The sequence below is a fragment of the Thunnus thynnus genome, chromosome 2 (assembly GCF_963924715.1).
Source record: "Thunnus thynnus chromosome 2, fThuThy2.1, whole genome shotgun sequence".
NCBI lineage: Eukaryota > Metazoa > Chordata > Actinopteri > Scombriformes > Scombridae > Thunnus > Thunnus thynnus.
Window position 1 is genome coordinate 33,658,603 of NC_089518.1, and position 15,393 is coordinate 33,673,995.

The 15,393-nt window shown below is 39.6% G+C and overlaps 1 protein-coding gene across 2 annotated transcripts in view; it reads left to right on the forward strand.

The window, feature by feature from the left end:
• Positions 1–15,393, forward strand: part of dapk1 (death-associated protein kinase 1) — a 79,502-nt gene that overhangs the window by 21,522 nt on the left and 42,587 nt on the right. For both annotated transcript variants that reach the window (XM_067571512.1, XM_067571520.1), the window contains exons 3-4: positions 8,686–8,907; positions 14,314–14,452. In XM_067571512.1, coding sequence (XP_067427613.1) covers positions 8,686–8,907; positions 14,314–14,452 — 361 coding nt within the window. The remainder of the gene's footprint in view (positions 1–8,685; positions 8,908–14,313; positions 14,453–15,393) is intronic.

The window sequence follows — 15,393 nt, forward strand, 5'->3', positions numbered from 1 at the left end:
TGTGTGTGTCTGAGAAAAAGAAGCAGTACGTGTGTCATCTTCAGCTGCTGTCAGCCCAAGCTGTGCCAGACACCCCGCGTCGACGACTTCAGCTTCAGACTGAGCTTGTTATCACCTCACTCTCACAGAGGAAGCTGCCTTTTTCAACACAACCTCGTGTCTACTTATTAAAGCTAAAACTATTTGATCATGTCGTGTTAATTACGACATATGTTTTGACTGATCGGTGAATTACATCACAGCGCACCGATAGAAAAATAAGACAGTTCCTTTCAGCGACTTTTTGTCTCGGCTCGAGTAGTAACACTTTTCATTTAGTGGCATCAGAGCCATAATGTCATAATGTCTGATACCCATGTAGGTCAGTTGCACCACAGAGCGTCTGTCAGATTTGATGAAACTGTAGTAAAACCAGTTACTTCCTGCTATCTACTGGAGAGGTGATAATCAGTGAAGTGACCCTGATGTAGTCAGCAAATATTTCCTCATTACTTGAGTGTTAAAGGAAATGATAAGCCACTGTAAAAAAATAAAAAATAAAAAAACGTGTGGTTATAAATCAGTTCTTTATGAATTAACAGCCATTTAAATTGATGATGAACATTACAGCAGTGCACGTGATTCATTGTTTTACTGTGAGTCTTGGCACATGTATTTTGTTATTGTGAATGCCTTTTTTTTGTTTTTTTTTTTATTGTTAAATCACCGTCCAGTTTATCTTTGGTTGCTAAATGTAGGTTATTTTCCTAATCTCTATCTTTTATCTTGAAGTCAGCAGTTATTACACACTATAAAAGAGCTGCAGCAGCTTCTGCTTCTGGGTGTGTATGAGTTCACACCATAAAAATACTTAAAAATCATAAATGTACTCTAAGTATAGAAATGCATAAGTAGTAATATAGAAACCATCTACAGCTCCTTGCTCTGTTCAGACTGATTTATTTACTGCACATTACACACTGTCATCAAACATATTCCTCACCATACCCCACTCCCCACTTCACTGACTTTTGTTTACAAGGCCTTTCTGTCTCTCATTACCGCTGTACATTGATCATTCCATCGCTGCCTCATTTTGACACGGCCAGACTCCCAGTCAGAGCAGAAAGCTCTAACTAAGATCAACCGGTCATCCGGGCGAGACCGCACTGATTTGACAGCTCACTAGTGTCCGCTGGTCGGTCTTCTTACAGAGCGGACTTACAACGCATCGCATCTCTTTGGTTTAAAGCCGTCTTGTTTGTTGCTTTTCATGAAAGAGCATCCTGCTAGAAGACCTTACCGTACCATGCCAAAGCTACTCTCTCTAATCTTTACTTATATTTAATTCCTACTACATCAACAGGACAAGATGTTTTTACCTCAGCCAGATTTTCTGAGGGAAACATCAAATATGAAAAGTCAGACAACATTACCTACAGTGGCATATTACTGAACTGTGCTGCTGAAAGATGAGTTGTATCACATTAGAGCTGCAACCTGGACCTAATCAATGAATCTGCCAGTTATTATCTCAATGAATCAGTGAATTTTTGGTCTATAAAACATCAGAAAACAGTGAAAAATGTGCATCGAAACATCCTTAAGCCTGAGATCTTCAGGCTTATGTCCAACCGACGGTCCGAAACCCAACGACACTATTACATAAGACAAATAAAAGCAGCAAATCATAATTATAATCATAATTGAGAAGCTGGAGCTGGGAAATTTTGGCATTTGTGCTTTGAAAAACCATCATCAAAAATGCTGCCAATGAATTTTCTGTTGATTGAACTGAATGATTAATCGACACATCAGTTCAGCTCTACATTGCGTTACATTCATTCAACAGATGCTTCTCTTCCAAACATCTTGCAGTAAGTATTTTGCAGCAGCGTTTGATTTAATATCTGCAGCGTGAGCAAGTCTCTAAAGGAGGTTCCAGCACGGTGCTTTTAATACTGAGGCCTGTCTTCAACTACAGCTTTAAATCAACACTTCAGCAGAAATAAAAATCAAATTTGCTGTGTTCGCACAGGCTGAACAGATGCTCTTAACTTGGCCTCCATGCGGCTGTTTGCATGTAAATCGACCGAGAGCAGGTCTGTTTTTAAGAAGCAGCTGAAGGAGGGTCAGTTACTTTGTACTTTTGTATACGCAACCGCGTTTCCGTGTGTGTACATTCAACAGGAGGGTTGGCATCTCGTTAACCTGAGGTAACATCTGAGCTGTTATTGTCACCCAGATCTACAACGTGAAGGGAAAAAGAGAAACACGCAGCAATAAATCTGTTAACTGCCGCAGTATCTTTCCAGAGATAAACACTCTCCAGCCAGCGGTGTTAAGTAACGCGAGGCAGCTTCTCTCACACACACACACACACAGGCAGCTCCGATAGACACAAACAAACCTCTCCTCTGCTTTCCCAACCTGCTCTCCCTTCCTATCCTATCATCTCCTCCCCTCCAGTTGCTTTATAGAAACAAGTAGGCCAAAAGCTTTGGAAGCCTTGTCTTTTGCTTTACGCACAACAAAGGGGACTGAGCAATTTGATACCGCAGACTATCTGGGGTTTTTTTGCACTAAACAGGCTCGAGAGGGGGAGCTGCTCTTGAAAAACAGCCCCGTGTTTGTCAGTGATTCCCAGGAAGGGTTTTTTTTTTTTCTTCACGGCCCGCTCGTTATTTTCTGCTCCAACCTTGCGCTTATTCAGCAGCATTCGTGCAAGTCACTGCTCTCCCTGAACATCCCCAGAGGATGAGAGGGATTTCCCAGATAGCCTCTACTAGTAAGTAAACATAAAGGGGGGGGGGGGTCTATCCTGCAGCAAGGAGAATCCACCACATTAACGTTGACTCCTGTTAACGTAGCTCTTAGCATCTTACATTTTAAAGGGTAAGTCTCAGCTCCCAGGAAGTGAAACTCATCCAGGGAAAGGGTGTTTAATTTTCAAAGCAGCTTTTGGAGTTCCACCACCTCACTAAGGACAGAGAGCTCATTTGAACCGCTGCCATTTTCCCCTTGTTTGTATGTGTGTGCAGCTGGTGTTGTTAACTAAGGGTGGGCTCTCTTTCCTCTCTCTTTATGTGCGTACAGTGGGAAAGCTTTGGAAATAAAAGCAGTGCAGAGGTGCGGTTCGCTTTCCGCATACCCTAAAACTATCACTAAAAACAGGCAGTTTTTTTCTCGATGCATCTTTTAGCTGTTATCGTTGTTATGTTTGCGTAATATCCATTTTTAAACGGATGACTGGAAATTTCTTGTTGCACCGGGTGACGTGTTGTTTAGCTATGAAGAGTACAGGCACTGTAGCAAAGCAAACAAAGTTTATTTATATAGCTTCTTTCACAGACAGCAGTCACAAAGTGCTTCTCAGTCAAAGAAAATAAAATCAAATACAATCAAAATAAATAAAAACAAAGACACCAGATAGAATATACAAGTAGTTTATGTAGAAATGGCTCCGCAGTGGTGCCTGCTGTACACAGAACTACTCTGCAGAGATTCATGATTATAGTTATTAGTCTTTGGTGCAGTTTCTAAACAAACTAACATGCTCAGACCCTGAGGGAACAACACTGTGGCTCACTGACATGTTTTAATAGTTTTTGGACAACTCTGGTGGTCTGCGGCACAGCAGCACATATTTTTCATATTTTTTCAACCATAACATATGTTGACAAATGATTATTCACTAGTCTGTCGAGGCTGATAGCGTCAACAATGTTTCTGCAGTTGTAAATATATTATCTTGCAGAACCTGATGCCTTAAAGGGACCCTGTGGAGTTCTTGACCTCTGGTAGAGCTATGGAGCATTTTTTTTTTTTTTTAAAGAGTATGTCCTCTTTTTCTTTGTCTTCTGCACACACACAGTCCTGTCAATGGTTCCACACTCTGCAGGTTGTAGTAAGCAATGTGCCAACAGAGGCATTAAAGAAGAAGAGTACTTGCATGTAAACATGGATGTATACGATGCAGGTGTCAAACCTTGAAGAAAAAATGGCTTTGCAAAGGTTTTATAAAGAAGCAAATTCATTCATCCCGTTTCTTAGACCTTAAGGATTCACATAAAGTGCTTTGGGGAATAACAATGAATGTAAACAAACCTTTTTTACAAGAAAACTTTAATCTACAGTCTTCCATCATTCACTATTGAAGGTATTTTCCTTCACTTCCCTTATTACAACTCAAGTTTCCCTTCTCTGTGTAGCTCAGTCAAAACAAGAATTATTAACATCAGTACATAAGTTGTTAAGCACTGTAAAAAACCTAATCACACATCAATAGTTCTATAATCAGTCATACCCTTAAAAATAGATGACATGACCATTGGAAATTCACAGAACTCTTTACTGATATTGAGGTATAGTCGTACTGAACAGTGAACTTTTCAGTGTTTGTATTCACAAGGCTTCACTGCCTATTTAACTGTCAGGCAGCATAAGAGCTCTTACAAAATATCACACATAATATTTTCAAGTGTCTGAATCAGTTCTCTTTTTGTGTGTGTGTGTGCAAAGGACTTTTTTGTGTGTGTGCTGAACATTAGAGTCCAACAGTTGTACATTTCTCACCCATGATTGCTTTTTACTGTTCTCCAACATACTTTCCCTCATCGAGCCCTCCTGCAGAAGACGCTACCACCTTTAGATGTAGTTTAATCCAGAGAAAACACTGCTACATGTATGTTTTTTTTATGGATAAGCTCATTCACTGGACAAGTTAAGCAAACAGTAACATTTCGAGAGTCACATGATGTTTTCAAAAAGTGCACAGATGGTGTATAATCAAGAACAGGAAATCAGCTGTGTTTTCCTTTCTCATCCTCAGCAGTATTTTCACACCGAGTACCACACAGCTTTACAGATTAGACTTTTCCTCTGCGTGAGCTTACAGCAGTGGAAAATTTGACAGCATATGAATAAGTTGAAAAATATCGAATGGTTTGTTGTTGTTACTGTTGGCATTTAAGTTTCATCAGGTGCCAATTTCCTACTTTTCCAGTTTCAGCGGTTTGTCATATGATGTTACGTAATTTGTTTTGTATCTGCTGAACTTGCAGAATACTTTATGTTTATAAAAAAAAAGGGCAAAGTTTTTATTGGCCAAAAATATGAACCACTGCAAATAACACAGTACTTTTTTAAACTCATAGCCCAAACATATAATCATCAGCCATCATCTTCATCTCTCTCATCAACTTTTACAGCTGCGCATTTGTAGCTAAAGCGACAATAACATCCAGTGTATTGTGACTTCATCCAGCCAGGTGTGTGTGTGTGTGTGTGTGTGTGTGTTAAATTACATGTACACATTGTGACCGACAGCTCTCTAAGGCCTTGCTGTCAATTTGTCTGGAAGAAACAGATCAAATCCTCTTCTATTCGCACGGAGGTGGGAACCACAATAGGGTGAGGTCAGACTGAATGGGGGTGGAAGTGTCATTAGCATGAGAAAGCCTTCGTCCTCAGCTCTGTCTTCTCTCCACTATTGTCTGCTTCATGTCTCCGGCTCGGTCGCAGGACGAGTCGCTTCCTTAAAGAGCCGTCGTTCCATTTGGCGAGTCCGTACGGTAGCTCGGTTTCTCAGAAAACAAATTTATAACTGTCAGAATTATGTGGTTTATCATGATATCAATGTAGAATATATCCAGAGCTGTAACATCGGCTTCATCAAGTAAGAATTATTGTTTGCCTTGTTTAGACATATCAGTGACATCAGCATCCCTGGTTCATTATTGAGTTTAACGTCAGTGATTTTAGTCAATAAAATTAAAATGTTGTAAAATAACCATGACTTATCAGCTTATAATAACATCTTCAGATTGCTTTTCATGTCTGACCGACAGTCCAAACCCCAAAGGTATTAGATTAACAACAATATAAAACAGAAAATCAGCAAATCCATCTCATGGGAGAAGCTGGAAGCAATGAATGTTTTGTATTTTTCTTAAATTAACTAAGTAAACTACACTAATGATTTCAGCTTTGATAGAAACATAAAAGTAAGTGATCAGATACAGTTAGAGGCAATTAAATCAAGCTTTGCCCTGATGATAAGTCTGAATACCTGATTACCATGTTTGTTGAAAGGGATCAAAGACATTTAATATTCAGATCTTTCTATTGTTTTAGCAGAAAACTTCTTGATTGGTTCACATTAATGTGGTCATGACCTCAGACTCCACCGATCAGCCCGAGAGACGTCCTACAGTTCCCAGTCAGAACGAGGTGACGTTTTTGTTAGTGATACATCCCGAGGGAGTTTGCTGTTGCCTTATTTCTTTTAAAGCCTCTCTGCAGCTGGCAGTGTTGTAGTTTGGATCCTGCATTTTACTCATTAAATATCGGAAGACACATTGTAGAGAGAGTATTAGAGCGGGAGACATATAGCTAAATTACTAAACTGCTTCCTGACAACTGTGCTCTCTAGTCTTGGCAGGACTGTGGGAGTCAGATGACAGCACAGGGCCCTCTCTTTTTATTGTGGCCAAGGCAGAGGGAGTTTTTGCCAGATAGCTTCCTCTCTGTTCCGTAAATGTGCGTGAAAATCTGGCCATGGAAACCTTAAAAAAAATTAGACAGAATGTGGCACTCTCTCTCTCTCTCTCGTTTTCCTCCTTTCTCTCACCCCCTTACTCCCTTGTTCTCTTCTTCCCTCCGTGGGTGTTTGGTACACTAAGTGCTTCATGATTGCCAGGGCCGGGAGGAGGCACAATCGGCGGAGGCGTCAACAGCCCTCAGCCAAGTGTCCTTGCTATCCCCCCGAGTGGTTTTTCTGGCGGTACTTGGGTAGAGTGACAGTGCAGTCAGCGTTATCCAGTCAGATAGCGGCGTACAACAACATCAACGCCGCACGGCAACATGATGGTGGAATTTCCATAACAGCTCCCGTGTCGTTCATAGATAGACCTATTTGTCACACTTAAATGTCACGCAGGCTCACCACCACATTTGGATCGGCTAAACAGTAAAAGTGCTTGTGTGTGCACTTCAGCAATCACGCTGCTCACACATAGTTTTTTTTTTTAATTCCACTTATCTAAGGCCATCTCTGCTGCAGCCTGTTAACACTGTAGAATATATAACATCTGGGCAGGTGTGAGAGTTGCCACGTACGACCTGGAGCTTAGAGCTTTCTTAAAAAAATAAAATGTGTCGTTGTGGGATCCAAATCATAGTTTTAGACATTTGTTGGTAAAAGTGAGTATTATCTCAGCAGGGAACATTTTGCCATATTGCTGCTCCGTGCACAAACACGGAGGCTGGCTGCAGTTCATAAGGCATCAAACCTCAGTAGGGTCTTTTTGTTGCAACATTAAACTAGGATTGTTTTTTTAGTCGTGTTTTTTTCAACACACGCATGGACATCGATTCAAGATGGCCGCCAAATGAACCCCCATGACCCATGACCTTGGCAAAAAATTTTAACTAGACACCATTATGGTCCTAAAAAGAAAAAACTGGTTACAAAAAATGCCATGCAGGTACATGGCAACCTATTTCTACTGCTTGACTATCAAGTCTTCAAAAAAAAAAAAAAACCCCACTCAGTTTCCCAAGTTCAAATCTTAAAATTGCAAAAACCCAAGGATGTTTAGTTTACTATGATAAAGGATACAGAAAACCAGGAATTTGAAAAGCTAGCAGCAGTGAATTTATGGTATTTCTCTCTGAAGTTGGCTTAAAATGATGACTTAAGTGATTAGAATTCTTGCAGAGTGATTTTTTTTTTATCAATTAACTAAATACTTAATCAACTAATTGATACAGCTGTAGATTCAACCAGGAGTTCCTAGGTTTTATCTAGAAAAGTATGAATAAATTCTGCTTTTTCAGATCATAGAAATCACACAACTTGCTAAAATGTTTTAAGTCATATTTGTGGCTTAAGATTAATCCTCAGTTATAAACGCAGGTACTTTTGTAGCCAATACATAATATAATCCATAATACTGAAACACAACCATAATCCCTCAGTTCTGCCCAACATATAAGCTTCTCCAGAAGTATGAGAGTTTGAACTGTGTAGACAAACTCTGATGTCATCCCTGTCTGAAAGTTGAATACTTTTAACAAACTGCTTCACCGTAATAAATGATTGATTCCATTTTTACCCAGCTTTGGTTCCTAACTTTATGTAATCTGTGTACTCTAAGACTAATTTGTATAACTTTATCATGGTAAATGGTGCATTTTATCAGTGATGGTCTATGCTGCCCTACAAAACGGCTCCATACAGTAGATGTGTATGTGTGTGTGTGGAGAGATCAGATTACTGCTTGGATGTTTTGTCAGCTGTGTTGATATTATGCTGAGCTGTGAATCTTATCAGTGTGTCGGCTGACAGCGAGGGCTGCGCTGCCCGTCTATAATTTACACACTGTTGTCAAACTGATTATGAGGGGTTGCAGAGAGCGAAGGCAGGTGTTTTTTTTAGTATGTCATAGGGATGCACAGATACTTTTTGTTTCTCTCCATTGCAGATACACATTTAGAGTTCTGACTCTGCTCAGCTCTCCTGCTGTTAATTAGAGATTTGCAGATGGAACAAAGGAAAAAAGAAAGATGATAAAACCCTGATGTTTATGATAGTAATCACTGTTTACACACTGTAGAGTTTTAACCTGAAAGTGTCACTCAGTACTAACATCTTAGCGCTAGATGCACCTCTGACGCTCTTCTCTCCTTTTCCCCCCTCGGCAGCGGTCAGTTCGCGGTGGTCAGAAGATGTCGGCACAGGATCACAGGCGTGGAGTACGCCGCCAAGTTCATCAAGAAGCGGCGCAGCAAGTCCAGTCGACGAGGGGTGACGAGGGAAGACATCGAGCGCGAGGTGAACATCCTGAAGGAAATCCAGCACCCCAACATCATCACGCTGCACGAAGTCTTCGAGAACAAGGCCGAGGTCATCCTGATCCTGGAGCTGTGAGTCTGTCTGCGTCTTCTTCTCTCACTTTTATTTACTCCAGACTTTTTACATAACCTTATTTAGGATCAATGATATGTTCTGCCTGTATGGTGAGAGATATACATTGAAATAGTGGAGAATAATCCAGCAATTTGTAATTATTACAATCTTGAAAGTATGAAATTTCAAAATAAAATACAGTATACAAGCATCTTATAAAAAAAGTCTGTCATAGACTGTCAAGAAAACAGTCTCTTAAAGTTCAGATCCACATTAAATTAACTAAAGTAATGGTGACAGCTCCTTGTAGTGACCAGTATTCTGACTGTATTAGAGATAGATGATAAACTGTGACTGTAGCTGTAACTTCTTAGCAGTGATAGGTGGCACAGGGCCACTTTTTATTCACCAGTCAGACTAGTTTGAGCAGGTTACATGGAACTAACACAAAACACTGCAAGATTATGTATGTTTACATAACAAGTATTCGGCTTACACGCTTAGTCAGAACAAATGAGCTTAAAAAGAGAGTGTACACCTCAGTTACTAGGTCACCTTAAAGCCAACAGTAATGAGCGCGACGTTCACATCTGCAGCCGTCTGACAACATTCCTGACCAGTGATCTCATACCATAGAATTGCATGGAAGAAATAACAATCACAAAACCAAGCACACGGTACAGCGCGTGTGTGAATAATAAGTCTGTGGCTCATTTCCAGCTCAACTGGTAGAGCAGGTCACTACTCTACACATGGCTAAAGATAATAATTACTATATTTTTAAGATTAAATGATTTACATAAAGATTTTAAAATCAGGATAATGAAGACTGAATCGACTTTAAAGTAATACCATTAGCTTTGCTCAGACAAGTACAAAATTAGTTTCATTTAACTTTATTATTCAGTTTGAATGATGTTTTAGACAAAATAGAATTGAAATTTAGTTTAAAGTTCATGCTAAAGTAAGCTGTCAGTAATCAGAGCATGGAGCACATCTAGTGTATGAGCTTAATTTTATTTTTTTCCTCTTGTTCCAAGAGACATCAACGTGAACCCGTCCTTCTCCTGATGGGGCTAATGCACCACTTGATGGACTCTTAAATTGAGTTTCAATAGGAAAGCTGTCCTATAACTCACTGTGTCCCCTGAAATATGTCTTTTTGAATAGGCTATTGAGGTTGCACCCTGGTAGTCTACTGGTCAAGACCCATATCATGCAAATGCAATGTCTGCAGTTCAGTTCCAGCAGCAGACCTTTATTGCATGTCATTCCCAGTCTGTAAAGAAATAGGTTATTAAGTTGCATAGTCATGCTGAAGTATAAAGTTTAAATAGTTGTACACCCCCGTAGTTCACAGATTGGTCGAGCTTCCAGCTGAAGGCTCAATATCTGTTGAAAACTGAGCTCACAAGATGTGACTGGATTCTGTTAGAAAACAGAAATGACCCAGTGTCTCAACAACCTCCCCAGTCTAACCATAGTATACAGTACATTTGCTTTGCAATAATACATACATGATGTATACTACAGTACTGTCCAAGGCAGCCATAACAAGAACAGGTAAAGTTTTAGTGGAGTTGTGTGTCATTGGACTGCTAGTGAGCATGTTAATGAAACAACTAACCAAATAATAACTAACAGCAGACGAACAGGTTTGAACATTAACCTGCAGTGTTACCTGTTAAAAATCCATGAATTTCCAGTTGATCAAGATTATAACATGTAAATCTTCTTGCAGCTACGGGGATCTATGTAAATGAATGTAGTTTTACACAGTTGCTGAAAAGCAGGAAGTTTTCATTGTCGTGTAAAGCCACTGCTGAAACTGAATCATGTGAATTATTTGAGAGGATCTATTGATATTCTTTACCTTTGAGCTAATCAAATCAATTTGTGTTTGTATGGGCATCACTAGCCCAGAGGATGAAGAAGTGGGCTTTAGACTTAGATGGTTACTGATTCAATGTGTACACATATTTTGAGCTAAGCCCAATTACTGCTTTAAGCTAGGCGTTATAACCACTAGCTGCTGGAAAGCGTATGCTGAGCCAATAAAGGTCAGCTGAGACATTGTCTTCATCTCATAAAAGCCATGAAATATTTTGCATGTTATTCTGCAAGTTATTTGATAATTTATGGACTTCTGTCACTGTTTTTAACGTCAGGTTTGGCCTGAACTGTTTTCTTTATACCTTGACCAGGATTGTAGAAGTTGCTTGTGATTGGATGGTCAATGATGAATACAACAGCTGTGGAAGTTTGCTTTGGTGGTCTTGGTTTGTAATGCTGTATTTCCAGGGAGGATCGGGTTAGGGGCTGAGGTGTTCAGGCTCAGACAGCTCACTTGGGAGGGTCATCGGTGATGCGTCTCACCCAATCAGCCCGACCCCCCAAAGTTTATATAAAGACTGATCCATTAGCTCTCCCTCACTTCCAGCTGGTATCCATCCTGTATGTTGTTTGGCTCATTTAACACCTCCACAGCACATACTGTATCTCACACTCCCGAGCTTTGCTCTCACTGATGATATCGCTCACTTCCACGCTGCATTGTTTAACTGTGTCAAGTTAAATTTAAATGACAGATTTTGTGTAATTAACCTTTTGCAAGACTCCGTTTTTGGCACACTCCCTTAGCTGGTTTGTGACAGGGGTTTTCAGCATAAGCCTGCATTAAAGTTTGATGTCAGTATAACTCTTCTTCAGAACGTCTTCAGAAAAACATGGTTCAGTGCTGTGGCACCGTGAGATACATGTTTAAATAAACTTAAAGAAGCTATAATATTTGATATATATACCAGTCTGGTCAAGGTTATTTATCCCAAAGATTTCTAAACTTATTCATGTCAAATATTTATAGAGAGATGAATTCAACCAACAAATTCCTCCAAAAGAACTCATATGATGAAATGTTTGTTATGTCAGGTAGACTGTGTGGACTTATTGCTATGTGATAGAATATGAACCAGGAAGTGTAGTTTGAAGATGTTTTAAATACGAACACATGATGCAGCAGTTTATACTTCTTAGATTAGATTTTTTGATCGTAAGACTGCAGTTGTCAGAGCAGCTGTAATTTTCTCCTCTGTCTCGATGCTTGTGAGGTAAACAAGAAATGATGACGAGGATGCTTTAGCTACAAGTTATTTGACCTGGCACGGGTGCCTGCATATTCTTGATTGGCCAAAACAATACCTCGCCGGATGCAGCTGCATTGACAAAAATGGAGCCAGGACAACTTTTTTGATGGACAACCTTGCATATTTTTGCCAGAGCCCCTTACAGTGACAATCACACTGCACCAAAGCTCCGAAGTGAATAAGAAAGCTTGCATTTTTGCCACGGTGCTGAAAGGGCCCTAACAACCATAACCCAAAATATGAACTGATTTTAAAATAGCAGTCATTACTTAAGGATATACAATGAGTCATATTTATTTAAGAAGTAGTTTAAGTTAAGCCAGCAGGCAGGCAATGACTCAGTGTCAATGCCAAGCTTATACCATTAATGCTGTATGTCTGCTGACAGTCCACACGAAGGAAGATAATGATGAGACAATCATTAAGTTGTGACTTCTACTTATGACTCTTGAAATGGAAGTGACAGGTAGTTGCGACATGGTCCGACACTGACTCTTACAAAATGCTAAATGCTGTGAGAAATGATTTTTCTCTTTTGATTTAATGAAGGTCATCTACTGAAGGAGATGGTATATTTTTGAGATAATAAATGTCTGTATTATGTACTGTCACTTTATAATGTAAGTTAAAATACCAGAACACCTGGTTAGCATTCAAAGCAGATGAGGTGACATAATGCTGTGAGTCAATGTTTCCAGCCTGAGGCATGTAAAACAAGTCAAATTTGGATGCTAAAAATATGAGTATTTGGCTTCAGGTTGTGCCCCTTTGTCCTCCACATCCTCCTCCTGTGTTCTGTGACCGGTTCTGTCCTTTTGACCTGAAACATTGACCGACCCGTCAGACAAGAGACGGAGGTGACATGTCCGGGCAGAAACCTTCTTTCTTGTCTGTGAATATGTGTTAACATGCTGTTAACCACTGAAGCAGACAATGAAATAAACATCCTGGATATGGAGTGGGTGTTTATTGGGGGGTGGAGGTCCCAGCTGTGCAGCTGGTCTGGTGTTTCCTCCCTGAAGGAGTGGTGTGTGTGTGTGTGTGTGTGTGTGTGTGTGTGTGTGTGTGCTTCTATATCTGCTTAAAATATGGAAAGCATTGGTTGCTGGTAATTTCTGTGCAAGAATGTGAAAATAAACATTTTTCAAAGAAGTTAATGTTGGATTTGACAAAGAATTTCATGAAAATGTTTTTTGTCAATTATGCTTGAATAGATATACATTATTGGCTACTAAATTGAAATAGTTTTTTAAATAATTGTGACTCAGGAGTCATTTTGTCTCCTCACATACATATATTGTAAGACAAACACATGTTTGTATGTGTGGATGGTTGAGTGAATGCTCAAAGACTGGATAAGCGTGGCTGTAATTACAGTTATCTGCACTCTTCCTCTCTTCTCTTCTGCTTTTTCACTGCAGGCTTTCACTCACTTCATCACGCTGTGGCCATAATAAATCCTCCACTCTCTCTCATTCCCCTGTCTCTCCCTTTCTTATCTCCCTCTTATCCTCACATCTCTCATTGCTACTCTCAATCACAACTGTAGTAGTTTCATATTCATATGCTGAGTCACGTCATGGTTTTATTAAATGATCTTCAGTTCTGATGTGAAATGGACCCAAACAGACCTTTTTGAAAGTTTGGATTTGATAAAATGGAGGCTCATGTCATTGTAGCGATTAGCGAGCGCTGATACTGATATAAACTGGCTTAAATAGGGGATTTAATGAGAAACAATATAATTAAATTCTGATACAAGATAGCTGTGATATCAAAAAACTGAATCAGCTTGAGTTGATTTTCAGCCTTTTATGAGATAGAGTGGTGGATATCCTTTACCCAGAAACTAGCTCAAACTGGTCTGGGTCAGTATTGCTTATTAAATGTCATGGATCGGAATGTTTTTTCCCCCCAATATTTTCTTACTTGCAAGGTCTCTCTTCACTTCAAGATGAAATAAAGATGTAATAACTCAATAATAACTTCAAATATTCCAATAACACAAACGTAGCTCAAACGCCGGGCATGTTCCTTTTTCCACGTCTTCTCCTTTGTTGTTTTAATATATGATTTCCATTATTTAAACACAACCTAAATCTTTTTATTGAGACCAGGGCTGGTTAAAATGTACTCGGGATGTGTAAATTGGTCCGACTCTAATGCACCAGGATGATTAGATTACAAGAGCTCAGCTCCGTTAAGCAGGGATTTGTAGCTGGCTCTGATCTGAGAGATCTCGCATTTTAATTCTCTCTTTCTCCCTCTCTCTTCGTCCAGTGTGGCCGGCGGTGAGCTCTTCGATTTTCTGGCAGAGAAGGAGTCGCTGAGCGAGGAGGAAGCCACTCAGTTCCTAAAGCAGATCCTGGACGGAGTCTACTACCTGCACTCCAAACAAATTGCTCATTTTGACCTTAAGGTACAGCCGCAACAAAAGACTGCGGAGGTCCTTCCTGTCTGATGTCTGGTTCTTTCTGTTAGTCATATATGCTAAGCAGGAGCACAGCAAGGTTCTGGGATGTTGTCCAGTTTATCAGCTTGCATTTTATGCAGTGATTACATACTGTAAACATAAGCTGTGTCCTAATTCCATACTGCTCTACACACTAATTCTAAGCAGGTTTGGAGTATGTAGTGCATTCACACTGGAAAGTCAATAAATCATTGTTCCTTGTCTCATGATAGTGTGACAATGTGTATATACGACGGTAAACTGAACATCTTCGGGTTTTAGAATGATGCTAAAACAAGGAATTTGAAGATGCCACATTGGGCTCTTGAAAATTATAATTGGTCAGTGTTTTCTGATGTTGCAGCCCTATTAAGTACACCCAATATGCATGTTCCAAATCCACTTGAATTTTGAGTGTGTAGTTAGGGGGCTGCAATAAACAATGGAAACAAAAGAAGCCACCCACAGCTGCAAAACATTGAAACAAATTGTTAAAAGCAAAAGATCTCGGAAGACAAAAATCTTTGGAAAGCTACTCACTCTCTCTTTGTAAGGTTTAATGAGCAGGTGGCATCCCAAGGTTGCACTGTGACATCTGTTGATTCACTTTCAAGTAGTAAAAAAACCTTGAAAAGTATACTAACTGCAGTTTATTGTGAAATTATATGTATACTATTAGTATGCAGTGTGAAACTGGGACACACTATCAGTCACTAATCATACATATATGTCCTTTGTAGATTCTTGGTTTCAGACCAGGTTTTAATTGATTAGTCTTAATGATGTCCTCAGAATGAAAACCAAAACAGAAGTGAACATTTTTTAGAAATGGAAACATCCACTCTTCTGTTGATTTGTGAGATTTTCTTAACAACACTTTGGACAAAGAAGATGATGACAGCGACTTG